Source organism: Hippocampus guttulatus, chromosome 5, assembly GCF_054856545.1.
Source record: "Hippocampus guttulatus isolate MCC_2025c chromosome 5, RoL_Hgut_1.0, whole genome shotgun sequence".
In the NCBI taxonomy this organism is placed as follows: domain Eukaryota; kingdom Metazoa; phylum Chordata; class Actinopteri; order Syngnathiformes; family Syngnathidae; genus Hippocampus; species Hippocampus guttulatus.
This window is the reverse complement of record NC_141265.1, coordinates 5135402-5162013: the sequence shown is the minus strand read 5'-3', so window position 1 is coordinate 5162013 and position 26612 is coordinate 5135402. Positions and strand designations below refer to the sequence as shown.

At 41.9% G+C, this 26612-nt stretch overlaps 1 protein-coding gene across 6 annotated transcripts in view; it reads left to right on the top strand.

Annotated features, from left to right (window-relative positions):
• The window catches only part of fbrsl1 (fibrosin-like 1), a 293286-nt gene that overhangs the window by 165666 nt on the left and 101008 nt on the right, over positions 1-26612 (top strand). For all 6 annotated transcript variants that reach the window (XM_086112254.1, XM_086112255.1, XM_086112250.1 and 3 more), the window contains exon 5: positions 8193-8222. In XM_086112254.1, coding sequence (XP_085968380.1) covers positions 8193-8222 — 30 coding nt within the window. The remainder of the gene's footprint in view (positions 1-8192; positions 8223-26612) is intronic.

The window sequence follows — 26612 nt, the reverse complement described above, 5'->3', positions numbered from 1 at the left end:
ATGTGTTCTTCACTGGAGTTTTAGAGGAGATGGTGGGTGCAAAGGAAGTAAAGTGTCCTGTTTTTTTATTAGTTTGTTAAAGATAGATCTAATCTTAATTTGGGCTAATGTGAGGAACATTATCAGCCATTGACCAAGGGTGTCTTATGACTGACTTGACGTACTTTGCTCAGCAGTCTTGTGCTTTTAGTCGGCTTATTGAGTTCAGACAGCAAGTCAACTGAAGAAACAGGTTCACCAAATTTTAAAACTCACGAATTTAAACAGCCAATCTTATCCATAACATTATCTCCTGGAAGGGCAACTATCAGAATCATTCAGAGTGTCAAGCAAATACAATGTGTCACCTTTGTTTATTTAATATTATGCTGTCACTATGAGAGCAATTTGGATTGGATGGTTTTTGGGTTCATTTGTCTGCACTATTGTGCAGTGACACGGTTTTGTCCTTAGTTGTAGAAATAGACTGTTTCTGCCTTGAAATCACTCTTTATGAATTGATGCATGTATATAAACGACCGATCTTTAACCAGGCAACTGGCAACCTGCAAAGTGCTGCTTTTCCGACAGTTTCCTTGCAAGGTTAATCCAAAATGAGCTGAACTGTGTGGGCTCATCGCCACCTAATGTAGCAAGTATGAAGCAATATAATTTAACTCACATAAGACCGATGGCAGTCGCCTCAGCTCCACATGAGCATGTGCCAAAATCCGACATCAGAGGTCACGATCATGATTTGCAATTACAACCAGCATCTTGCCATTCTTCAGCATTTTGCTGAAAATAAATCAAAATGCAAAAGGAGGGGTTGTCAGTGAAGTCTAAACTTTGGAGCTGATCCAAATTAGGCTTGTTCAGCCGAGAGCGGCCACACACGACTAATGACTACTACTACACTTTGGCCTTGTTTGGTGTTCATTTTGATTCATTGATTTGATTCATTGTCGTTGAGTGTTTTTTTGATTGAGGTCACAATTCAAATTCTTAAGGATTATTGTCCTGCAATTGCCCCCAAAACATTTCGTTTTGAATGAAGGAGCTGAGGTCAGAGGTCAAACATGCGTATAGACTTTTTCAGGCTACCAGATACAGATTGGAACAGATCTTGAAAATTGTCCGCGGTTATGCTTCTGTGTCAGTACTTCCATTTTTAAAGCATCTCTTGGGTTAAATTCTGTGGCAGCTTTCTAGATTTATATATGGAGATGTATGAAATCTAGATTACCGGAAGGCTTTTTTTTTTCAATTTAGTATCCTTTGTTTAAGGCTTCATCTTCTCCTTGACTGCTTCTTTTCTCTTTATTGTATTTGTTTCCCTCACTTCTGACCTGTCTGTGTACCCAACATCCCCCTGTGGAATGGCGAGGCAGTTTGTTCAACTGCACAGATGGATTAAAATGGCTCAAGACTTAATGCACATGTCACCCCTGTGCTTGTTTCCGGCTGCTCATCGACACAGCTCTTTTTAGGCTAGCTTCTGGATTATTCCCTTTGCCTCCAAGTACTTCAGGCTCCTTCCTACTCCTTCTCCTTTTCCTCCCATGTCCTAATTTTGTCTGAATTAATTGAGTTCTCATATTTTGTGAGAAAGCTAACAAGAGCGCTGTGAAAAGAGAGGAGTGCTGTTGAAAGAATAATCGACATCAGTGGCCAAAGCTGCAGTACAGTGGCAGAGAGAGTGTGGCTCTCTCACGGCTAAGCACTCACGTAGCTTATCGTATATTCCTCATTTTCTTCTTCGGGAAGGAATTATAGGTTTATTGCAGTACAAACATTTGTAAGAATCACAAAGGTAGTCATGATACAATGACACATAAAACTACTCAATCAAATTTCTAACTACATTTGGCCCCTTGCATGTCGCTGAGTAACGCACCAGCACCATTTGAGACACCTCTCTATTGACAATGCAATTCTACACCAATGTCTGGATACTGGATAAATATATAAGCCTGCCAAATATGACAGTTGCCAAGATTTTCTCTATCTATCGATCGATTGATTGATTGATTTCAATTGAGCATACAGTCATGCTGCTGCTACTGCTGCTCATATGTCAAAACATAATTGGCCCACTGATTCTCAGCTACTTCATGCATGGCGACACTTGAATAAATACATTTAACAAATAGTGTGCGCTTCGAGCATGCGTGCATGCTTTCAATGTGCAGGAGTAGGAAATCTTGTCACTAAACCTCCAGTGACTGGCTCGAAGATGTAGGTGTTGTTTCTATGGAAACAACCAGAGAACACTGTGTTTTGCCTCTGTGAAATGCAAAGGTGGAAGGGGCAAGGAAGATCTTCTCTTTCAGACTTTAACCGTGGCCTGAACCCTTCAATTATGAACCATTACAACTTCTTCCCGTGCAATATTCATGCCACGGCAGATCCCTCCTTTCGACGTCTTCGGTTGCTGTAAGTTGAGATAAACACTTGCTGAGGTGTTAAAGCCAGACGCCTACCTCTATTCATCAATGTCACTGCCTTAGCACTCAATAATTCAAAGCCGGGCAGTAATGAGCTCCCCGCAGGGCGTGTCCCAGAGGAGTGCATCCCATGCCCCAATGTCTCTACTGTAATGTAGTTATATCTAGTGTCAGCTTTCAATTCAATTACATTTCTATCTGATGGCTATATAATTGTGTCTGATTAAGTTTTTGGTAGGCCAACCAAATGTGAGCTTCCCTCACAAAGGAAAATGAAAAACCTTAAAAACCTCACTTAGATGGAGGCTTTTTGGATGTTAATCTGTGCAACTTCGGTAAACTCAACACTCACAAAAGCGTGAAATGTGTCTTCATTACTACCAAAATGGCATTTTTTCAGAGGATTAGAATGGAGTTTTGCTTACAATTAAAATATGTCTGAATTCTAGGCAAGGCAGGTCAGTCAACTTTATTTGTAAACACATGCATACGCAAGGCCATTGTGCTTGACAGAGGTGGGAGGGGGTGGGGGGTTCTTTTTTATTTTAAATGAAATGAAAACATATCACGATAAAATTCCAACATAAAAGCTGCCGACGTTTTTATTTATGAAAAAGCAGCAGTGAACAATAGATTTCAATGTACGGACAGATCCCAGGTGTTCAGCAAGTTTTTTTTATTTTTTTCCAACGTTGAGCACAGAAAAATAATACTGTACTGCTTCATTTCTTTTGGTTCTGCTTCTGGAAACATTCAATAGGCCTGTATGCAAGGAATGGAATTCTCAAAGGGAATGAAAATGTCTTGACTATATTCAGGTACAAGACAGTCAGAGCTTTGTAGACCAACAATAAAATGTTTAAATCTATTCTTTGACTTACAGGGAGGGAGGTTTTAGGACTCATGCGATGTGGTTCAGTGGCCTGATACAAATAAGTACTCGCGTAGCAGCTATCTGAACCAATTGCAGATGTTGAATTGTGATTTTTTTTTTTTTTGTACCCCATTAAGATACTACATTTATGTTACTGAAAGTGAACGTGTTAACCAGCTTGACTGTATCTTCTTCAGACAGAATATACTTGATTCAAGAGATGTTCTACAGGTGGTATTAAGCAGACTGTCTCGGCTTTTAGATGGCTTTTAAAATGGAGGTCCTAGTAATGGAATATTTACACAATCTTGTATATTCTTATAAAGCTGTATGTGTCACATTAGTCACACTTCGTACATTGTGGGTGTCAATGACATGGAGTCAAGTTGATCACTGTGCTTTTACTTTTAGGACCAAAAACAATGACTTCTATCTTTTCTGCATCGAGCGACAGAACATTTTGGCTCATCCACATATCAATGTGATGGATGCACTCAGAGAAGAGTCAGGTAGTAATGTCGTGCGGTGACACTGGGATAAAGATCTGCATTTAAGACATGGTGGGGTTTTCTATAACCAACTAATCACCAACTGCAATAAATTGCAAAAGCTCATGTGCTTGGATATATAGTAAGGTTTTAAACAGTTTAGGACAGTGCCGATGAGTCCCACTCACTTCCCCAGTCTGTCAATCGGAATGTTATCAACTGTGTCAAATGCAGCTCTGAGGCCCAGTACAATTAACATCGTGGTTCTTGACTCAGGTGTGTGTGTGTGTGTGTGCGTGCGTGCCTGCGCGTGTTAGGCATACTCTTCAGACAGCATCTTGTTTAACCTGCCATGCATTTTTTTGGAATATGGGAAGAAAGTCTAGACAGGCTGTCTTTTTATATTACTATTTATTCAAAGCAAGTTGCAAATTTATATTACGTGAAAAATCCTAAAGTCAAAAAGGTTGTCTTGTATTTTTAAGAAAAAACACTGTTCTTAACTGTTGATGTTAAAAATGCACTTTCATTTAAGTGGCAGAACCGGCTGTCAATTGTATGTTCAGCGGTGAACCAGTAAACTTAGTTACTTGTTTATTAAATAAGCAAGTAACTAAGTTGTTTTTTTAAGAGCAAGTAATCAGTAGAGTAACTAAGTCACTTTGTCACGGTAACTGTAATAACACTGCCAATGAAAGTGTATCATCGCGAGGACGAAACAAGCAGTGGTTCTTTGATTGATAACATTGTTGTTACTTTCTTAGCAAATTGCGATTCACTTACATTCACTCAGAGAATCGTAATGCCCGAACGAGAACGAGAATGCCAGTAGCTTCACTAACTTGTTCATGAATAGTATGGCAGTACATTCACTGAAGTACCTCCCTCGCCTCCGCTGGCTTCTGATGGGTCTTTGGAAGATTCGCGCGTGAGTGACGGACTCTGCATCTCGGCTCTGAGCTGGGCTGAAATGAACTGAGATAAGAATGAATCGCTTCAGGAAGTGATCCGTTCAGTCACGTTCACGCAAAAGATGTGTTCTTTTGAACAAGAGTTTCGCAACAAACACAACACTTTTGTGACGGTTCAAACCAAATAATTGGTTACTCGACTCAGAGAAAAAAAAATTGCTCAGAAAAGAACGTTTTTTTTTTTTTTTTTTTAAATCGAGGTACTCGATGTTGTAATCTTCACAACATCGCTCTGACAGTTATCCGTCCGATAGTTATTGTGCATCCCTCCTTTAAACTGCTCGGTAGTCAATCACAGTGGAAATTATGAGATTAATAAAAAATTATGACAAAAAAATTAAACCTGACTATCTCTTTGTGAGGTTATGAATAACTCAAACAATTTAGTGATGCTCGGGTGATATGGTTGCTTAATATTCCCGGAAAGAGAAAAGTGCAACTTGGAAATGTAGTTCCCGCGGTGCAGTCAATGTGACTGTGCAGTGTGAATAAGGAATACATCTTAATTGTCATAAAATAACATCTGCAATGACCTTTTTTTTTTTTTTGCATCATTCAAAATAGAGTGCATATGGACGTGTTCTCTCCAACATGCACAACAAACAGTCAAGCTACCAAGTGTCTGAGTGAAGAGGTCCAGGATATTAGATTATTATTTTTTTTTTTTTGTCATTCATACTGAAAATGAGAGCAACTGTAATAAAGAATGATTTGCAATGCATGAATAAAGGTGCATGTTGTTACAAAAAAAAAAGTACATAACTACTTATGGTAAGCACTGTAACAACATAACAGGCCAACTTTGTCATCTCAGTTGTCTAATTTCTCATTTACAGTACATTAACCCGGTCCAGTAAAAACTGATATGATTGGTTTGAGGAATGGGTCCTTACTCTCTTTCCATTTCATTTTTTTTTTCATTTTCTGAAATTAAAAATAACACACCTAATGCCTTGACTTTGACAACTGCTTGTCTCGCCGACGGACCTGCACCAATGGACTGAATCTTGACGGAAGCACGCAACACTTGTGCGGGATTTGGTTGGTGATGGACATGTTGTGTGACGACTCACCCCGGTCCAAGACACAGAATGATATTTATCTGGTAATCCAACGGCGCAACCGTCATGAACGACAAACAAAGTCACGTAGCTTGAGAAGACCATCAAACAAACCCTAAGCGTGCTCCGTCTTTGTGTTTGATTCAAATTCATACACCTCTTCCTTTTTGTTTTAAAAATTCTAAAATTAAGTATTTGTGGTTATTTTTAAGAGCCCTCTGAATCATAATGGAATTGTAGCTTCAGTACTGAGAGATTCCGACCTCTATACAGATATTATTTTGTGCTCGGCCCGACTGGATTTTATACCACAATTTGGTATACCGTGATCCCTCGCTATTTCGCGGTTCGTTAATCGCAGATTTTTTCAAACATATTCATTAAAAATAAATACATAAATAATTCCTTATACATGGAGTACAGTACTGTATATGTTGCTCTATGTGACTCGCTGTTGTTTTGCAGCTTCTCCCGGACTGTTTGCGGACTTTTAAAAAAATAAATAAATTTACCTGTATATGTTAATTGGTCGCTACTTCGCGGATTTTCGTTTATTGCGGGTATTTTTGGTCCCCATTAACCGCTACTGTAATGCCTGGAAATGTTCAGAAAACCTCTTCCAAATAGCCACTTGCCGGTGTCAGAGAACTATCACCTCATTCATGGTGGAATCGAAGTTGCTGACTGCATATTGTGATAGATGGGTCGACAAAAGACAAGTGACAGTGGGTCCTTGTGTGTACAGGCCATCAGCAGACAAATGATGGATGGAGGGATGAAGGGGATGGCTGGATGCATGGATGGATGGATGGTCAGAAAGATAGAGGGGATAACACAAAGGGATGTGGAGTGGAATTGTGATGCATGAGAAAGGAGAATGTTGTGGTTAGGTGCATCTGCAGCTAAATAGTGATGCATTGTGCCTACACAAAATCAAACAGACAGTAAAGTCTTCTGGTTTATCTTTAATCAGCTATCTGAGCGAGCAGCCTTGTGTTCCGCACCTCACTTTATATATTTTTTTTTCTGGTTCTGTCCCCTTATTGTTGGCATTCTTGCCCTTTTCTCTTCCTTTTTTTAAATTTTATTTTATTTTACAAGGACTTTGGCCTCTCTCTCCCCTTTCTCCGCCTCACATTGTCTTTTGTGTTAACAGCCTTCCATTTCCGTGCAGTCGCTGAGCCACCGGCTGCGCATCCACAATCTTGCCTTTCATTTCATGCTTCTGGAAATGGATGTTTTACTGCCTTCATTAAAGCGTGCAGAAGTCAGCGCCGTGTTTTCCCTCTGAAGTTGAGCTCCATGAACCTCGCCATTAGAGGACATTATGGCCCCAGATTTCAGGACACAGAGGAACACTGTATAATTTGATTAGTGTTATTAATCAAATGGAATTTCGCTTAGCATTTCCCTGCCGTCTCGGGTCCTCGCCCCCTCCTTTCGCTTTCCAATTGCTCCTTTCCCTTCCCTCTTTCTCCTGCATGCAAACACCTCTCTGTCATTCATGATACAAACCACAGAGATTGAAAGTGATGAATACGTTGGCCCGTCCCTTTTAAAAACAATGATTTACCACTCATTTTTGCCTTCCTCTTTTCGAGCCCCACATGTCTCGAAGCCATGCACCTCCCCCCTGCTAGCCAGGGACATAAATCAATTGAGATGAAAGTTCCATAATTGTGCTTGCTGGGAGGGATTTGAGCACAATTGCGCTATGAATTTTTTAAAGAGTTTTTTTTTTACTAGCTTCCCAATGGGACTTGGGCGGCGAAGGAAGGTGAGGCCACAAGGATTTATGGGCCGAGATTCTTCATTACTGAAGTAATTTTCCTGCAAATGATTGTGTGTGGGACCGATGCTCCATTTGAGCCCATCTAATCCTTAGCTCTGTCTGTGATTCCTAGTAATTGATTGTTCACATTATATTCAAGGGTCAGTACACACTTCGATTTCATTACAATGGCTAGTTTTATTGGGGCTGTTATGACAGTACCCCATTTTTGGTGAAGAATGTAATGTACGTTTCATCAGCAAATATTTGTTTCTGTTGTTTAATTCGAAACTATTTTACCTTCAATTCTTAGGCTAGAATTTGGAACCAAATAACCATGGGAGTTTTTGTTTAAGAATGGATCTAATATGAAACCACAATTCTATTGACTTTTCTTGTTGTACTCGGTGCTGTATGTGCACAACTGCACATGTGCTGATTTAGACGGGCTTGGTCAAGCTGTCGTTTTCTTTGATCAGCAAAGATTTCCATTTATCTTTTCCATTTTTTTTCCATTTCTTCAACGCTGGTCTTCCCTCCGTCCTCATATTTACCTTCCGTTCAATCCAAAATGGCTGATATTTTGTTTCCATCTCTTTAGGTGACGCCAGCAGCAGTGACCCTCCTCAAGGTTAGTGCGTCCACAGTGCCAAGTTTCATTTTGAATCTTGCCTTGCCTCCACTCAATTTTACAGCTCAGTAGTTTGAGAAGCAGCGTGGGTAAATCTGCTGCAAGAACGAGAAAGATAGTGAGCCAGGAGGTGAGTGGGTGAAGAAAAAAAAATCTGTGGGCCCTGTCACCAGTTAAAGTGGGTCTCATGCCTGGCATACAAACAACTCAGGACAATTAGTCACTTTGCACCATCTCAAACTTGGGACTCACTTAAAGGCAAGGAAAATATAGTGGACCCACAGGCTTTGCTAAGTGCTGCAGTTATAGGACATTAGGGGGTGGAGAATGATGCTCAGCTCAAATGGAATATTTCCATGATGACTTTGGAGGAAGCCAGGGACACAAACAGAATATTTTGAAGAAAAACTACATCGAGAGCGGGGAGGAAATTTCATATGGGTGAAATAGTGAACATTGTTGGCCAAAATTTAGCAAGCATCACGTACCGTGTTGTGTACATGAAATGTTGAATTTGATCCCAATTCTTCTTATTCACGTCCTCTTCCAACTGTCATTGTTTTGTTCTGTTTCAGCCCAATATGGGTTCAAACTCATGGCACGGTATGCGACGGCCTTTGAGTTCTTGAAAATCAACTGCACAAGGAACGGAGATAACGCTAATAATTTATCTTTGTTCCTTGTATTACTGTTTAACTATGTTCCTTGATGCCTTGTGGTATTTATAGCAAAGAACTTTGCTTCACACTTTGTATTTTGGAATATTAATGTATTGTATATACTTCATTAATTGTAAATTGTTATTCCTTAATTTTACGTCATTCTCTCTGGCCCATTTGTCAACTTCTATACATAGAAAAATTATTGTTCAAAAACAATTGGTACTGTTGAGTAACGGTATGGATTCCCACGTACAGAGAATCGAAACCGAATTGGTACGAGTGTGAATGCTACCCATCCTTAACCGAAATGAAAAATCCTAACTATTCTAACCGAGTATGGAGGCACCTATCCATAATGCTGAAACGTGGTCCCAACAATATCAGGAGAATGAAAAACTCCATCAGTGACCCCGAGAAACCTTCATTAATAATAATGTTGGACCCCTACCAGTAATATCTCAATAACTTCTTATGTATAATACATTTAAGAAATAAATGAACATGTTTGATGGAGGACTTCTATCCCACTCTATCATTTTGATGTTTCAATGCAAGATCCTTCATGTCATCCTGCATGTCTTGCTCAAATACAGCTGAACATCCAACTTAAAAATGTTCTAATTGGTGCTTGCAGGTTCTCTCCATAAGATGTGGGTTCTCAGTGCCCCCCACCCCCAAACAGAATATTTGTTGCTGTCAAATTCCCTACAGCAAACTGTAATTTGAGTCCTGAAGCATTGCAAGTTTGCTACCTGCGGCTCTTCAGGGATGTGTTCGATGCATAGAACAAATTGATCTGTACATTATACGTAGAAATTGAAGTACCTTCCTCTCCATCCAAGAGGTGTTTGATGGGGTCGAGGTCAGGGCAGTTTTTTTCTCAACCAACTTTCAACAAAATGTTCCCATAAAGTTGGAAGCATTTGATTTTCAACAGTGTTTTCCAAAGATGAAAATGTATTAATTAACTAAGAACGTCCAAGAAATGAATCCAGCTATTGCTGCCAAACCCACTGAAGAGCAAATGTTTCATCTCCAAAACAAAACATTTCCAGTTTTTTTCCCTGTAAAATTGTGTTATATATTAATCAATTTAGAACAGTTTGCTGCCAAAAGTCGATGGCAAAATCTTCAAGCACCGCATGCTCGAGAACTAAAATTAATCATGACTGAGGTGGGTGGTGCGTAGAAGATCAGGAGGTAGAATGAGAGAAAAGTTTGTCCTGGGCCCTCTAAAGAGACTCAGTGTGACCAATCGAGGTGAAGTGGATGAATGAGGCCATTCACCGGGCATAATGAAAGAGCGCCTGCTGGGCTTTAAATGAGGGTGGACCCATCTGCACCACATAGGCGCGCACAAACCAGTGACCTTGAAAATTACCCAGGAAGCACTTCGGGATAGTCACCCCAGCAACAGGCTCGGGTTTGCATGGTAACCAGGGTCCTCAATCAGCGCCTGGCAGTTTCTTTAACAGGGTACAGCTTTTAGTGCATTGAAAGAATTCAATGTGAAATCCAGCTCGAAAGACACCCCATGTTGTTGTTTTTTCCATGTTGGGGGAGGGGGGGTAGGGACGACCAGTTATCCCATGCAAATGATTTTTTTTTTTTCCTCGTGAGTTTTCTGAAGGCATGGCTGAGTAAGCTACCTGTATTCATGTAGTTCTGTGTGAAGATTTGTTCACAGAGATGACTCAGGTCGCTGTTTTAATAACGTGCGACTTATCCATCCATCCATTTTCCGATCCGCTTTATCCCCGCATCGGTCGCGGAGGGTGCTGGAGCGTATCCCAGCCGTCTTCAGGCAGTAGGCGAGGGACACCCTGAACCGGTTGCCAGCCAATCACAGGGCACACAGAGACGAACAACCATCCACGCTCACACTCAGACCTAGGGAGTGAGCTTCCTGTCCTCAAGATGGGGCTTGAACCAGTTTAAATTAGTACCAGAAATTTCCACCCAGTGTTCAGCCTTGACAATGAGATCACATGGTCGACTGTGCCAAAGGCAGCACTCAGGTCCATCAGAAGTAAGACTGTGGCTTTGCCTTTATCTGTGTTTAGATGGATATCATTTGTCACATGGATCAGAGCTGTTTCAGTGCTGTGACGAAACCCAAAGCCTGATTAGACAGGAGAAAGTCAGGAAGATGTTGCTGAACAACTTTTATTGGACTTTGCGTAAGAATGGCACGTTTGATGTGGGCCGGTAGTTGTTCAGTCCTGTGGCTTCTGCTTTCAAAGATGGTCATTGAGAGCAACTTTTAAGACCTTTGGAAATGTTTCAGACATATTGATGAGCTTAGTCATTTGTGGTAGGAAACTGGTCAGCATGGACTGTAGAAACTTAGTGGGTAACTCATCAAGGCAGCAGATGGATGGACTCAGACAGCAGATGATCTTTCTTTCTTTCTTTCTTTCTTTCTTTATTTATTTATTTATTGCCAGTGACAGGTGTGAAATGTGGCAGCTCAATATGTCTCACTGGCTACAGAGTAGTTTTTTTGTCTTATAGAAATTATTGCATTTCGATTGCCGGACACTTTGTCTTTAAAAAAAAATTGCAAACTCATTGCACATAGATGTCGAATTTAGTTCTAAGGACAGTAAAAATGCAGGTCTTATTCTTTTTACTGTGGCAAACAAGACACGAGAGTTGTTACTGCAGTTTGTGATGCCTTCAGATAAATAATTGTTGGCAGAGTCTACTTTTGCACAGCGTTTAACATGACAACACACGTTTCTGCTCTTTGCGAGAACACCTGCGTCAACGGGTACAGCATATTTATTTTACACGTGTGAGTCATTCATTCATTAGGTTATGTGACAGTGGAGGCCACGTCACAGAGGCTACCAGGTTGCCATGACAGCAAACAATCAACAGGGGGACAAACAAATATAAACAAATATCAAAATGAGATCACAGCAATCAACACCCCCGTTTCCTCGCATTTTTTAAAAAGTTCATATTGTGTAAACAAAGATAAGGTCATAATGTCTTTGATGTCATGTTGGTTGCAGGCTTTGTTAAAGCATCTGCAACCATTTCATTGGTTGGACAGGACACCATGTGGATTCGGTCACCGCTCAGCAAAGACCTCATAAAAATAGCAATTAATGTACACATGTTTGAAGCGCTGTCTTATGTGCAGAGTTTTTAGCCATGGCTATCGTGTTCCGGTTGTCCTCATAGACAACACATTAGATCTGTTCATAATGAAAAAATAGAGTCGCTATTTGAAGTAGATGATCTCTTGCATGGTCACAGCCAAAGCCATTTACTCAGCTTTACGGGTTGATAGTAACTGTAGGCTTTCTTTTGGTTTTCCATGAGACGAATGGCCTTTGCTTGTTTAAACTGATATAATAACCTGTTGTACTTTTACGGTCACCAATATGAGCAGCCCAATTTGCGTCACTCTTCAGCATGGATTAGGTTCTCGTCTTTGTATCTTCTGAAGCAATAAAGTTATTTGCTTTGAGTTCCTTTCAAATTCCCAAGCACTGATTTTACGATTGTTCAATCGTGAGTTTGGTAAATTACTGAAACAATTTGCTCCCAACAAAGCTCAGATCTGGCCTTGTACATGTTGCCGGATACTGTAAACCAAGCTACGAACACACTCTCCTTACATCATTCATTTCTTGACCATCAACACTGTATTCGAGTTTTTGTTCACAATGGGTAACTCTTGTCTTACAGTACACCGCATCAAAATTGTATTTTATACACATATTTGTAATGTAATTGCATGTATTTGCATAAACTCACCGGTTTGATCAACGTCTGTAACTAGAAACTGTTTCCAATGTTGACCCAGGTCTTTCTTTCATCAAAAGCTTGGAATTGAGCATTTCTTTAACGGTCAATACAACATCGTCATTGTCAGCAATAATCAGTTTATCTACCCATATGAATATGTGTTCTTGTTCTTTGTCGGTAACTTTATTTATCAACACAATGATCAGTTTTGTACAAATTGTATTTAATCCAAATCATTGGTTTCAGTTGCGTCCCGACTGTTGTAGACGATACATGGATTTCCCCAGTTTACACCCTAGTTTGTCACCTTTACATTGAACTTCATAACACTCAAGCTGTTCAATGTAAATCTCTCACTTGATTGGCCAACATTCTGTGCCACTTTCTGTGCCAATACCTTGATCATGGTCATGCTGGCTTGAGGAGAACATTTCTCATCATAGTTAGCACCCCTCTTTTGACTGAAACCTCATGCAGCATAGCATAGCATTTCATTACATAGACTCAGGTAAAGTGGTTAAGGTAAATGTTACATTGTCTCTTCGTGACTGCATTTCTTCAAGCTTAGCGTCAGCCCACTCTTTTGCATTCACAGAGGTTACTGCTTCGACATATGTTTGAGGCATATTAGACCAAGAAGCCAACAGACAAAAGAAATTACGTATTTTGATATTCTGCCAACAGATACATCTTGTTGTTTTGCTGTCCGTTTTGGGGGAAGAAGAAAAAACAAGCGGAAGTTGTTCGGAGCATAAATCAAATTTGATTGACATGCGGATATTAAACTTAATGATTAATGAAGTTGTGTAATGAAGTGATGAGAGGTGTTATACATGCATACAGGTCAGATGAATTGGTCAATGATGTCCAATGTAATTATTTGACGTTTGTGGCTCGTCTCCCTTTAACAAGACTCAATAATACAGGTAAGACTGTGATAATAAAATGACATTGTTTGGGTCTTGACTTGACTTTCGGTATCCTGTGACATGACTTGACCAAGACAATATATCACTTGGGACTTGCTTCAGACTTGAAAGTTATGACTTGAGACTACTCGTAACTTGCACATGTTTGACGTGATCCGATCTTTGTTAATTAGGCCCAGAGCCACACAGACAAGTTTAGGAGCCTGTGAAATAGATCTGCTGTCTGAGTTAACAGACGTGAGAAATTCCTCATTCTTGGGGGATTGAACGTTAGGCTTACAAGCATTCTCAAGCATCAGGCCCATTGCATTGAATGTGTGTTAGTTGACTTAATATATTCAGTCTCAGTGAGCCAGATTCACACAGGTCATTGAAGTTCTATTCCCATCGCCGGTTTCCCTCACGGAACTTTTGACAGCATGAAATGACAATCCGCCCCTGCATGCATCTCCCACGTCAAAGAGTAATGAGATTGTGCTGCTGGAAATATTACTACAAAGCATCAGGCCCACACTCACTTCTGACTGCACCTTCAAACAGTGCTGCCTGCCAGCTTGCTTGCCTGCTGGAAAAGGAACGAACAAAAAAAGAAAAAGAAAGAAAAACTCAAAATCAGAGGCAGAGAAATGGCACGGGAAGCTCCCTGCGCTGAGACAAACGTACACAGCAAGACCTTTTATCCTGAGAGTGATTAGAAATCTGAAATCGTTTTAAAACCTTGCTTTGAGTGTGTTCCTCAAACGAAAGAGTTGCTCACAGTTTCTCGCCGCTAACTGCCAGTGATCTGTCTCTAATTGTGGTGTCGCTGACAAGTCTGGTGTGGCTGTGAGCTTTTTAAGCTGAGCCTTTTACTAAGTTTCCTGTCAGATCCTCCACCAAAGGCACTGAGGGTTAAAAAAAAAAAAAAAACCTCACTGATTCTGAATCTTATAGCACCGACAGACTGTTTGTGCATAAATGCACACCAAATGTTTACACTAATGGGCCCTGTGCTGACCTAAACCACATAACGTGCTGTAAGAAAGTGGAGAATATTACCGGTTTAAGTCTTTCGAAATCTGGTGCCTCTGACACATTATTTATTTTTATTTTTTTAAATAGAACTCAGCTGGAGAAAAACAACACTTTGGCAAATAGTGTTAACCTTCCTTCCGTGATGTTGTAAAAGAAAGGCGGATTGGAGAATTGCAGTGGCTGGAAGAAGAAACGGTGAGAAGTAGAGAAGACAGAAACGCAGTGAAAGCATTGCTCATAAAAAAAAAAACCATCACTATTATAACAACATTAATTGATGCTGCTGAGCGCCATATGTGGCGCCATATGGAAACGCTGCCCCCAAAGGCCTGCCTATAATAGACAGCCCGCAGTGGTGCACAAAACCTGGCACATTTACAAACAAGGGACATCCCAATAATATGAGCCACATAGAGTGAGCATGAGACGGCGGCAAAAGGAGTGAGAAGATGGTGGAGTGAAGAAGGGGTGTGGAGGGGTGGGGGAAGGGCAGCCTCTTTACCTCGTTACACATTTTCTTTAGTCGGCAGCTCCACTTTGAACGTGACTGTGCTCTTCCCATGTTTCTGACAAAATGATACACTTACAGTATCTGTTTCGAAATATGGAGACCTTAAAACTCATCTCATTTCCAGTGCGAAAATTCGTTTTACATTGTAAATAGGCCCTCCCTGATGAGTATTGATCAATTTTCACTCCAACCACACTAATTCAGTGTCGTTGTCGTAGTAGTCGTCCATAGTACTTGCATTACTGACACACATGTACACCAGTCGCCCTGTTGAACCTCCTCCGTTTCGAATAGCAGAGCAACTATTACTGCCTGGCATAGGCACCACCACATGCATGAGTCATCATTTTGTAGTTTTTGTGCCCATTTTGCAGGGAAAAAAAATATATATATATATACTGTATGGAGAGAGAGAGAGACCGAGAGAGAAATCCTCATCTCACCCATCGGGTGGTGTCCGTATATATATATATATATATATATATATACAGTATATATACCTTCCAGTCTCTCTCCAACTCCTCTCTCTCTCTCTCTCTCTATACATGTATATACAGTATATATATATAATTTCACGTTTTTTATGCTTTGGATGACGAGCAAATTTCGGTTCTCGAACAAACTGAGCGCACTTGAATGCACCATTTGACTCCTCTCGCCTTCCTTACACGTGGAAGTGATGCTTCCTCGGGTAGACGAGGAAGCATCATATATATATATATATCGATCCATCCATTTTCCGATCAGTTTATCCTCACAAGGGTTGGGGGCCTATCCCAGCTGTCTTCGGCAGTAGGCCGGGGACACCCTGAACCGGTTGCCAGCCAATCGCACGGCACATCGAGACGAACAGCCATCCGCCCTCACACTCACACCTAGGGACAATTGAGAGTGAAATCTTTCCCAAAATATGGCTTCCAGCTTTCTGTCCGTGCATGTACTGAATTTGTTTTGTGCAAAAGTTCTTCAAACCGTTTTGCCATGTCCAGAGCAGGGAAAAGGAGAACCTTGAGGAAAGAGTTGTCAACCATCCTGTTGAGTTTCATTGAATGTGAGGCAAAACTAGAATAGCATACAGCCGTTTCCTTTGCTGCCACAAAGGAAGACAGATGAAGAGCAACTCCAAGAAAAGGGATACACACTGAGGGAGGAAGACGGAGAAAGCTTTCCACTGTGTGATGTGCACTGATGTAGCTCCAGCTCCAGGTCAAACGCTGCCAGTGTTTTGTGTTCATCTTCATCTCGTCTCCCCAGTGCTCCTCTAAATTATTCACAGCCTGGAGATGTGCAATGTGACTGCCTCGCTCCTCCTTCACTCTGCAGAGCTCTCTGTCTTCCTTGCTCTGCTTCATATCATTTCCAGTTTTTGTCATGTGGAGGCTTGTTCCAGAGGCAACAAACTCCTCACGCGGCGTGTTAATCTTCCCCTCATCTTCCATCGACCATTCACCTTTTAACACTCCCTTCATTTCTCAACCTCCTTATCTCAATCTTTGCCGTATCTGAGGTGCATCTCCAAGTTTCCCCGTTAATTGTCGACAGGAACTTTTTTTCTTCCGTTTTTTTTTCCTCACAAAGTAGCTTTTAGACAATATTTCCATGAACGTTTCCACCTTTTTAATCACTAATAAAATGTAAGTAGCATTTGATTTTGAATGGTGTTGGTCAAATGGCTGTTTGAAGGAGTTTTCAATGCCGCTGCCAGAGACGTATTGACAAAATTGCGCTTCTAGAAACACCAGCAATGATGCTATGAACTTTTATGATTGAATATATTAATTTCATGTTTGGGACAGTTTTGAACCAATGCATTATGTGCAGCTGCATCAACAATGCAATTGCGATGACACATATTTACTAACATTGTGTTGACCTTTTTGAAACCACATTTCGCTTTAACATTCATGGCATCACTTTAGAGTTTACATACTGTATTTCTTTGCGAATAAACCCAAATAATGAACCCATTTTTATTTAGAGCATTGTGGTTCAAATAGTTTAGAAGTCTCACATTTTTATTTCTTTTATCACACTCCTCCGTCCATTGTCAATACACCTTATCCGATTCCGGGTCAAAAGAAGGTGTTGCCTATCCCCAGCTGACTGGCAAAAGGCACCCTCTCAATCATAAATCAATAACCATTCACACTTTCACTGTCAGTGAGTAGAAACTGAACCCTCGAAATGTTTGTGTGTGTGTGTGTGTGTGTGTGTGTGTGTGTGTGTGTGTGTGTGTGTGTGTGTGTGTGTGTGTGTGTGTGTGTGTGTGTGTGTGTGTGCGCGTGCGTGCGCGTGCGTGCGTGCGTGCGCGTACATATAAACTGCTCAAAAGAAATCAAGGGAAGACTTGGAGTGACATTGTGCTGTTTAAATCTTCCCTTGAGCACAGAGAGCAATCTTAGGAGAGAACTGAAGAGAAAGGCAAGAGGAGTCCACTTCCATCTATAGCCACAGGTTACTCATTTGTAATTCTGTCCCATCGCCGCGACGATGTTTGATCATTGGTGAGTGCAAGCAGGAGGTATAAGGGAAGGTTTGCTGGTAAGTGAACCATTCTGCTTCGTTTCCTCAAACCGGCTCCCCAAACTACCTACCCACCCTCACAATTGCTGTCACCCAGTATGAGGCCCCCTCTGGCCTGATGACAAGCCTAGCGTGAAATGCTTGGCTGCCCCCTTAAATTAGCAGTAGAGCCCCCCGGCAGCACATGCTTCTCATGACCAGCACACAGTGGGCCGCCGCCAGATTCTTTTCATTATGACTGTGGCCTGCCAACCGCCTGACTCCCCCTACTTTTGCCTCCCAACACATCCCTCTCCTCTTGCTTTCCTCCCATGTGCTGGATCTAAGCTATCAATAAGTAGAGTCAGGCTCATTTCATCCCAATGTGTTTTTTTGTCTGTTTTCACTGACCTAAAGGGTGCAAAAAAAAAAAGTATAGTAATTAGACCGTCACCAACTGCGGAGTACGGTAACAAAAACATTTTTTGGACATAGAATAATCATTTCCATGCGACAACAGAAATGATACGGACAAGAACAAAAATGTTACAAAGTGCATATTGTGCGCCATATGAATTAATACACTTCCTTTGAAAGCTAAGCTCTTTTTTTAATCTATTCGTATCTATTCATCGACTCAACTATGGATGAGTTCCTGTAGATTAATTTTTTTTTAATCAAATGCTTTCTCTCCTTTCTATGGTGGCGGCCCATTTGTAGGAATATCTTACAAAAATTGTTTTACAGCAAACACGTCGCGGTGTTAATGTTGACCACCGCAGTTTCAAAACCCTATTTTTCTTTATGATTTAAAAACCGTTCTGTGTCACCCTCATCTTTAATAAATTTATTGGCAGATCAAACATTTGTTTGGCTTTGATGCTAGACTACTTCTATAGCTTGCAACAACGACACCCTACCTATACTCACCCGGTGGTGGACGTGCAAACCATAACAGTGTATATACTATCGTTCAAAATGTTCATGAGCTTAACTAAAGTGTAGCGGTTGGTGAAAATGTGGTTAGTTATGATCTCACGTCGCAGAATCAGTGAGACAGACAAGCCCAGTTGAAGCAGCACAGAGAGTGAGAAAGAGAGCGATGGTGGTGGTGGCAGTACACAGCGATGCCCGGAGGCTCCATATGTTTCTCGCTGGGCTACATCTGAGCTGTAGACGGCAGCTTGGGCCGCAGGGTAGCCTCTACTCACTCCATCAACCTGTCAGGCATCTAGCGAAGCTGCACAGGGACACTTTCTCAGCTGCCCCCAGGGCCAGTTCAAGTCAACATCCCATTTCCTTGCCTCCTCGCCTAATTTCTCCTCTGCCTGACTTAAATTTCCAATGCCCAGTGTCTGGCTGGAGCATGAGGCCTGGGGCCAAGTCAAAACAGTGGGAGTTGCTAAGGCTAGCACGTGGGCATTTGTGAGAGCATTCACCTCTGAAGGGGACGGTGCTGCAGTCATACGGCCAGCAAAGACAAGAAAAAGCTACATGGATTTGTTTTCATCTTTTTGGGGGGGGGGGGGGGGGGGTGAAGATACAAAACACATAAATCACTGTTTTCTTTTTCGTCCCACCTGTATTCACCTCCCTCTATCCACATTTTTTTGTTCCTCTACTATATTCATGATATGCTATAAAATTCCCCGTGCCTTCAAGTTTCCGGCCAGTTTTCTCTCTCTCTGAGCGAAAAGATTCTCCAGGCTCCCTCATGCATCTGCCATTACTGTCTGTTTTTTCTCTCGTCAAACTCCTCTAAGGATCACACCAGTAGTCCATTCACTCTTCCATGGTGAGTGCTCGGGGATTTCATCCGGGAAATGAAAAGACAGTACTTTACATTAGTGGAGTAAGCAAAGGTAAGTAAGTCAAGGAACTCTCCACGTTGAGCTTCTGCCATGATCCTTGTCAATCCATCTGTACACTCTCCTGTCCTCAGGCCACATGTTTTGCATGAAAGTCGAGGAGAGGGCTGCCAGGTCTCAATCCCGTTTATGGGGACTCTGGGTAATGTTAAAGAATGGTTTCTTTGGCCCCAGGTCAAGACTTTATCCACCCCCAACCGGCTTGATTTACATGGCCCCCATTGATACTTCCCTTTTGTTTGTCAGCTCCAAACCAGAAGCGGCTGTGTGTTTGGGTAATGCAAAAATAATTTTTTGAAACATGCCTTGTCTTTTAGCCACCGCTCTTTTGCAGAGCCTAAATATAAGATCCCCCGCTTAAATATGAATTTTACGTGAGAGCCTGCCGAGTCTTATTCTGCAGGTCGAGGTCCTCTCTATGAACGGAAGTTGTCTTCTCTTTCATTTCCCCTGAAATTTATGACTTCGCTAACATGGATATTTTCTAAATCTAGGCACTGCCCGGCTCAGCCCACATTGCTTCCTATGCAGTCTGTCAGTGAGGTCAAGGGTCAAATGGCTGCACGGATTTGATCCGGTTAGCAAGTCACATTGTTTACTTGTGCTTTCAAAACCAATGGAGTCAAGTGATTTTGAAGTATCTTGATTTCAGGGAGCACATGCTTTGTGACCTGTGGACATCCCATATTGATACTTAGAGTATACTTCTCATTGCTTTTTGTATCCAACTTATATGGTTACATTACTGTTATTCCAATGTTTTAAATCTTTTATTAGAATAATACCTTTGCTTCAAACATTCACTCTCACCATTAGACCTTTCCTGATTTTTCAGACTTGCTAGGTAGTGTCTTTATAGACCCACTTTTGATTCCCCAGCCCACAAAAGTGGCCACAGTCCAGTGGTTTGCATCTATGAATCCACAGGTGGCAAACTGCTATGGTAGTCGTTACTCTCCCAAAACCGGACCTTTCCTCTAAATGGACCATTATCCCCTCAGTTTGCATTTACACTAGGAGGTCTGGGTTTGTTAGGATGCTCTTTCTTACAAATAGAAATGCTGTTATTGGTGTTTGTGGACCGTGACATCATCCATCCATCCATTTTCAACACCGCTCATCCTGAACGGTGTCGAGGGGGGTGCTGGAGCCGATCCCAGGTCACTTTGGGTGAAAGGCGGACTGCACCCTGAACTGGTCACCAGTCAGCCGCAGAGCACATGGACCGAGACATACTGTATGTCTTCCAATTATTTGACCTTGAGCCTGATTTAATCAGATCCCAAATCAGGAGGGGGGAATTGCATGTTTACTCTTGCAGGTTTTGTCGATGGGTGTGTTGCATACGCATGATCGACTGAGATTGTTTTCTTTTGCTAAAATCTCAAACAACAGAATCTGAATTGCATCTTCACTCACTCCAACAGAATGTGTGCTGTAGGCAACAACTATGAAAGTGATGGAGACTGCTGTATTTAAAAGACTGTTTTGCGCTTTTTCAGCTTTGATAGGTTTTACCATGGACCAATTTGGGGAGCACCGTAAGAGCAAAATGAAGGCTGAAGGGATGAAATTGGAAGTGTTAGTGGAAGAGGCAAACAAAAACATAGATTCATTCATTTTCCGAAACGCTTTATCCTCACAAGGGTCGCGGGGGGCGCTGGAGCCTATGCCAGCTGTCTTCGGGCAGTAGACAGCAGTAGTAGCATTAGACCTTTCCTTATTTTTCAGTCTTGCTTGATGTCAAGTTTTCTTCATAAGACAAATAATGTACAATTTAACTTACTACTTGTGTTCTCTTTATTGATGTTTCAATGAAAGACCTAACAGTGACACTTCTGGAATGTTTTGATTTTGTGTCACAAGTGTTGCAATCTGTATTCAGACAGAGAGTTTTTTGTGCCACTCTTTGGAAATTGTTGTTCGTCCCGAGTTCTATCCCCTTCCACTTGTCACACTCTGAGGAAAGTCAGGCATCAGTTGTGCCACAGGGACATAGACAGAACTCGGGATGAACAACAGAGTGTGACAAGTGGAACCGTGCGATTAATTTGAACCGGCCGCTTTAATGTGTTCAGGGATGTGCAACGCTTATTGTCTTCTTTATACACATCTATCAGAATCTGGCAGAGAAAATGTCCAGGAGAATCAAGACATTCAGCCCTGCCTCTTACCATTCCATTTTCTCCTGCACTCATTTTGGAGATGAGATACCAAGTCACCATCAGGGCCTGCCTTGTTCAAGACATGATTCTAGCCAACGTCACTGGTTTAATCAATCGCCCATCTGTGATCTATTGAAAGAACAAGGAAGCATGAGACATCCACTGAATCCTATCCCGGTTGTCTTCAGGCAGTTGGCGGGGTGCACCCTGAACGGGTTGCCAGCCAATTGCAGGGCACACACAGACGAACAACCATCCGCGCTCACACTCACATCCAGGGACAATTTAAAGTGTTCCATTAACCTGCCATACATGTTTTTGGAACGCGGAAGGAAACCCGAGCAGCTGGAGAAAACCCGCACGCAGGCATGGGGAGAACATGCAAACCCTGCACCTCTGCACTGTGAGGCCGACATGCTAACCAGTCGACCACCTGGCCACCCCATATATATAATTGTATTAATTTATTTGGGGGGTCAGGGGGGAAGGATTTATCCAATGACATTGAACACAATTAGTGTGTTCAATATCGGTTCAATACAGTAATGGCCAATTTGAACAACCCCTACCCTGACCATGGCATTGCTCATTGATATGCTTATGAATATCTATGCGGAAGAGGGCCAGTTTAAAAAAAAAATAAAAACAGTAAAAAGGGAAATACTTACTCTACTGCATTATAATCACACACAATCTGTGAACTTGTACCTGACGTGTTGACTATATCCTCCATTATATCCTCCATTATCCGCGTTTCTAATGACATCCTCCTGGCAAATGACTCTGGAGACCACGTGTGTCTAGTTTTATTGGACTTAACTGCAGCATTTGATACAGTGGATCACAGTATTCTGCTGTCTCGTTTGCAGCACTTGGTGGGCATTGGCGGCAGTGCTCTTGAGTGGTTTAGGTCCTATTTTGCTGACAGAACCTTCTGTGTCAGCCTTGGCTGCTCTGAGTCACGCACTGCCCCCCTGTCATGTGGTGTTCCACAGGGCTCAATTCTGGGGCCTCTGCTGTTCTCGCTGTATCTGCTCCCATTGGGTTCCATCTTAAGGAAACATGGTATTCCCTTCCACTGCTATGCAGATGACTGCCAGATCTATGTCCCACTGAGCAAGAAAGACGCCTTCTCATTAAGGCCACTCCTATCCTGTCTGGAAGAAATCAAAACCTGGATGGCACAAAATTTCTTGAGATTCAATGAAAAGAAGACAGAGGTGATATTGTTTGGTCCCAGTGGCCCTTGTACATTCCATCCTGTAGACTTGGGCCCCCTGTCTCCTTATCTTAAGTCAACAGTCTCAAACTTGGGCCTTAAACTGGACAGTGATTTCAAACTCGATCGGCAAATTGGTGCCGTTGTTAAATCCAGCTTCTTTCACCTTAGACAGCTGGCCAAAATAAAACCTCTCCTCTCACATGAACACTTTGAGATGGTAATTCATGCCTTTGTCGCATCCCGGCTCGATTACTGCAATGCCCTTTACTTTGGAGTCAGCCAGTCCTCCATTAAGCGCCTTCAGCTGGTCCAGAATGCCGCCGCTCGCCTCTTGACTGGTACTCGTAAGAGGGAGCACATAACTCCTACTCTGGCATCCCTTCACTGGCTCCCCATTCATTTTAGAGTTATTTTCAAGATCCTCTTATTTGTTTTCAAATCTCTGAATAATCTCGCGCCACCTTACCTCTCTGAGCTCATCCGCCCCTACACACCTGCCCGGCGCCTCAGGTCTGTGGACCAGACTTTATTAGAAGTACCAAGAACTAAACTGAGGCTCAGAGGGGATCGAGCCTTTTCTGTTGCTGGTCCCTCTCTCTGGAATGACCTCCCACTAAACATTCGGCAAGCCTCCTCGCTGCCCATCTTCAAAACCCTCCTCAAAACTCACTTGTATTCTTTGGCATTCGACTCAGCATGACTTAGATTTGTTCTTGGTTTTACTGTTTGGTGCTTTCTACCGCCTTTATTACCGATTTGTCTTACTGTTTATTGTGCATGTTAAATTGCTCCATGTACAGCACTTTGTATGCAGCGATGGCTGTTTGAAAGTGCTCTATAAATACTGTTGACTTGACTTGACTTGACTTGACATTATCTTTGTGTTCCCCTACTACATTGTTGCGTTTCCCCTCTACACGTCTTCTCCAACCCTGTTGGGATCAGTCATTTAGCTGAAGCAAGTTTCTCTCTCTCTCTCTCTCTCTCTCTCTCTCTCCCTCTCTCTCTCTCTCTCTTTTGGCTCTGCTGAGGTGTCCCGGGACACGCTTTAACCTACTGAATAGAGTAAGGAAGTTATTCCATCCATCACTGGGGGTTCAACTTGTCTCTAGTGGTGGAGGTTATCTTCAACATAAGGAGTAATGGAAGATGCATCATCTCATTTAGATTGTATTCTTGGGACTCAGTCGGAAATTTGATCAGGAACATTATTTTTAATGTGGTGCTTACGAGACTTAAGCCAGGGGACAAATGGATGGAGATTTAAAATGGTGATTCCCTTTTAAAAAATTGCGCAGTTATCTGGCAACTAATTTGCCCACAATCTGTTGTTTGACTGGAGAATCGATTGAGAAGAGGCTTGAGGATTTATCTCTCGTTGATGCGTGATTCTCCTTGTTTCAAGGTCTTTTGATCAATGACAAAGTACCTGTATAAGGATTTGAAATCATTGTTTTAAATTGTGTTATTTATTGCAAAGACACATCTGCTATCAAGGTAAAAAGTAAAGTCAGATCTTTTTCACCAAATTAAGAATAGAGTAGGGGTGGCCCGGTAGTCCAGTGGTTAGCACGTCCACTTCACAGTGCGGAGGTACAGGGTTCGATTCCAGCTCCGGCCTCCCTGTGTGGAGTTTGCATGTTCTCCCCGGGCCTGCTTGGGTTTTCTCCGGGTGCTCCGGTTTCCTCCCACATTCCAAAAAACATGCATGGCAGGCTGATTGAACACTCTAAATTGTCCCTAGGTGTGAGTGTGGGCGCGGATGGTTGTTCATCTCTGTGTGCCCTGCGATTGGCTGGCAACCGATTCAGGGTGTCCCCCGCCTACTGCCCGAAGACAGCTGGGATAGGCTCCAGCACCCTCCGCGATCCTTGTGAGGATGAAGCGGTTCGGAAAATGAATGAATGAGAAAAAGAATAGAGTAACAGTGCCTCTGATGTTCTTGGTGTACTAAAAAGAACTGCACTCACCACAGCAGGTCTCTCAGTCTCTAATTCAATCTTATCCCATGTTTAAATGACTTGCCTGCGCAGATGATCTTACATTATGAGGTCACAACTTTCTGGGGGGGGGGGGGTTGTTTGTTTTTGTTATTTTGCTATACTGTAGACTCCTATGTGTTCAATCTGCACGTTTGTATTCTGGTTTCGTTTTTATGTTCTGGAATTCGGCGCCCCTTATTAGTTCCACAAGACTTTTTCAGTTCTTGCCATTTCTCGTCATTTTTCCATAAAAGTAATGTTTTCTTTCATTTTCAAGAGTGCCAAATGACAAACTGTCATAAAGCACTAATAATTTTATGTTTCTAAAAATATGTTGGTGCAAAATCACCCAATTACTCGATTATGTGATGGAACAATTAATGACGGCCCGAATCTCAGATTTTGAGATTTTGTATTGTGGCTTAGATCTGAAAAATTTTACACTTATGAAACACCAAAATGGTGGTTTTGTCCAGCATTTTTCAAATATATATTTTGCTAACTTCATTCCAGGAGGGCAAACCGTGTTCCTTCTTTCTGCAGAATTTAATGTCAAGGCATGCAGGTCCTCTGCTTCACCACCCCGCTTTTCAGGGAGCTCGGCCACTGACAACCCCTTGCACTGATTACTCTTGTTACTTAATTATACATTTGGACCCACCACACTGACAACAAATGGCCATTGTGCCTCCATTGACCCAGCTCTCGCCTCCAGATCCGCAACTCTTGAAGGGAGTGAAACAAAATGAAGAGGGTCCACTTAAATATGTTGTCAAAGGGACTTAATTAACAGATTGAAGTTGTTTTTGTTTTTTTCCCCACGGGGGCACGTTCCCTCATTCGTTCAAATTGTGCCGATTCTCCTGTAGTCTGCTGTGAAGTCCAGTGTGACAGGCCTGCAGCGCACGGCCCAAGTTTCTTGCCTATAGATGTTTCAAAGCGTCTCACAGAGTTACCAGCAAAGATCTAGCAGTGACATATATAAGAAATGGAAATAAAGAAATGCTTTAATTGGGTCAACCTTGACAATTTTACACTTATTCGAAATGGCAGCCTTCAATTCACTTTGTACTTTTATTCTTTGGTTCAGGTTCAGTCTACATTATTTTTCTTTTCTTCTGAATGTAAGAACTTTCTTTACTGTAGATCAGGTTTTCTTTCTGTGAACATTTCGGTGCTGACGACCTGAGGACCTCAGTTATACCAGTCAGACTACCCCCTTTCAATTCTTGATTAAATAGACGACAATTTGTCCTTTGACCACGTCAAGGCGTATTTTTTTTAAATCAGCCTTGTTATTGAGTTCCTTTCACGTTGCCGAGATGGGAATGCAACTTAAAGACTGGTATTTGTCACAAGGTGGATTGTTAAATACCACACTTAATAGCCTCTAAGGACACAGACAGTCAAAGCCTCTGTGCCCTTGAGATACTATTGTCCAATTTAAAAGCACATTTCGAAGGCTAAATGACAAGCGGCTACAGAATGTGAAGTTATTCAACGGGCTCTTTATATAAGAACGCAGTATGTATACTCATTCACTTTTGTTTCTTTTGTATGTGTACAACATTCAGTTTGTTCCAGGAACATCAAAATTGCTCTGTGCGGCTGTGTTGCTTTTGAAACTTGAAAACCTCTCAGACTACAACGTTTCCTTTCTCCGTTCATCCTGTCGGTCGTTCTGAAAGCTGTCACTGAATGAGAGGTGGTACACAAAAATAGCATCGGCATTGATTATGAGCTGCATGGGGAGCCTAATGAATAATTCCTTAT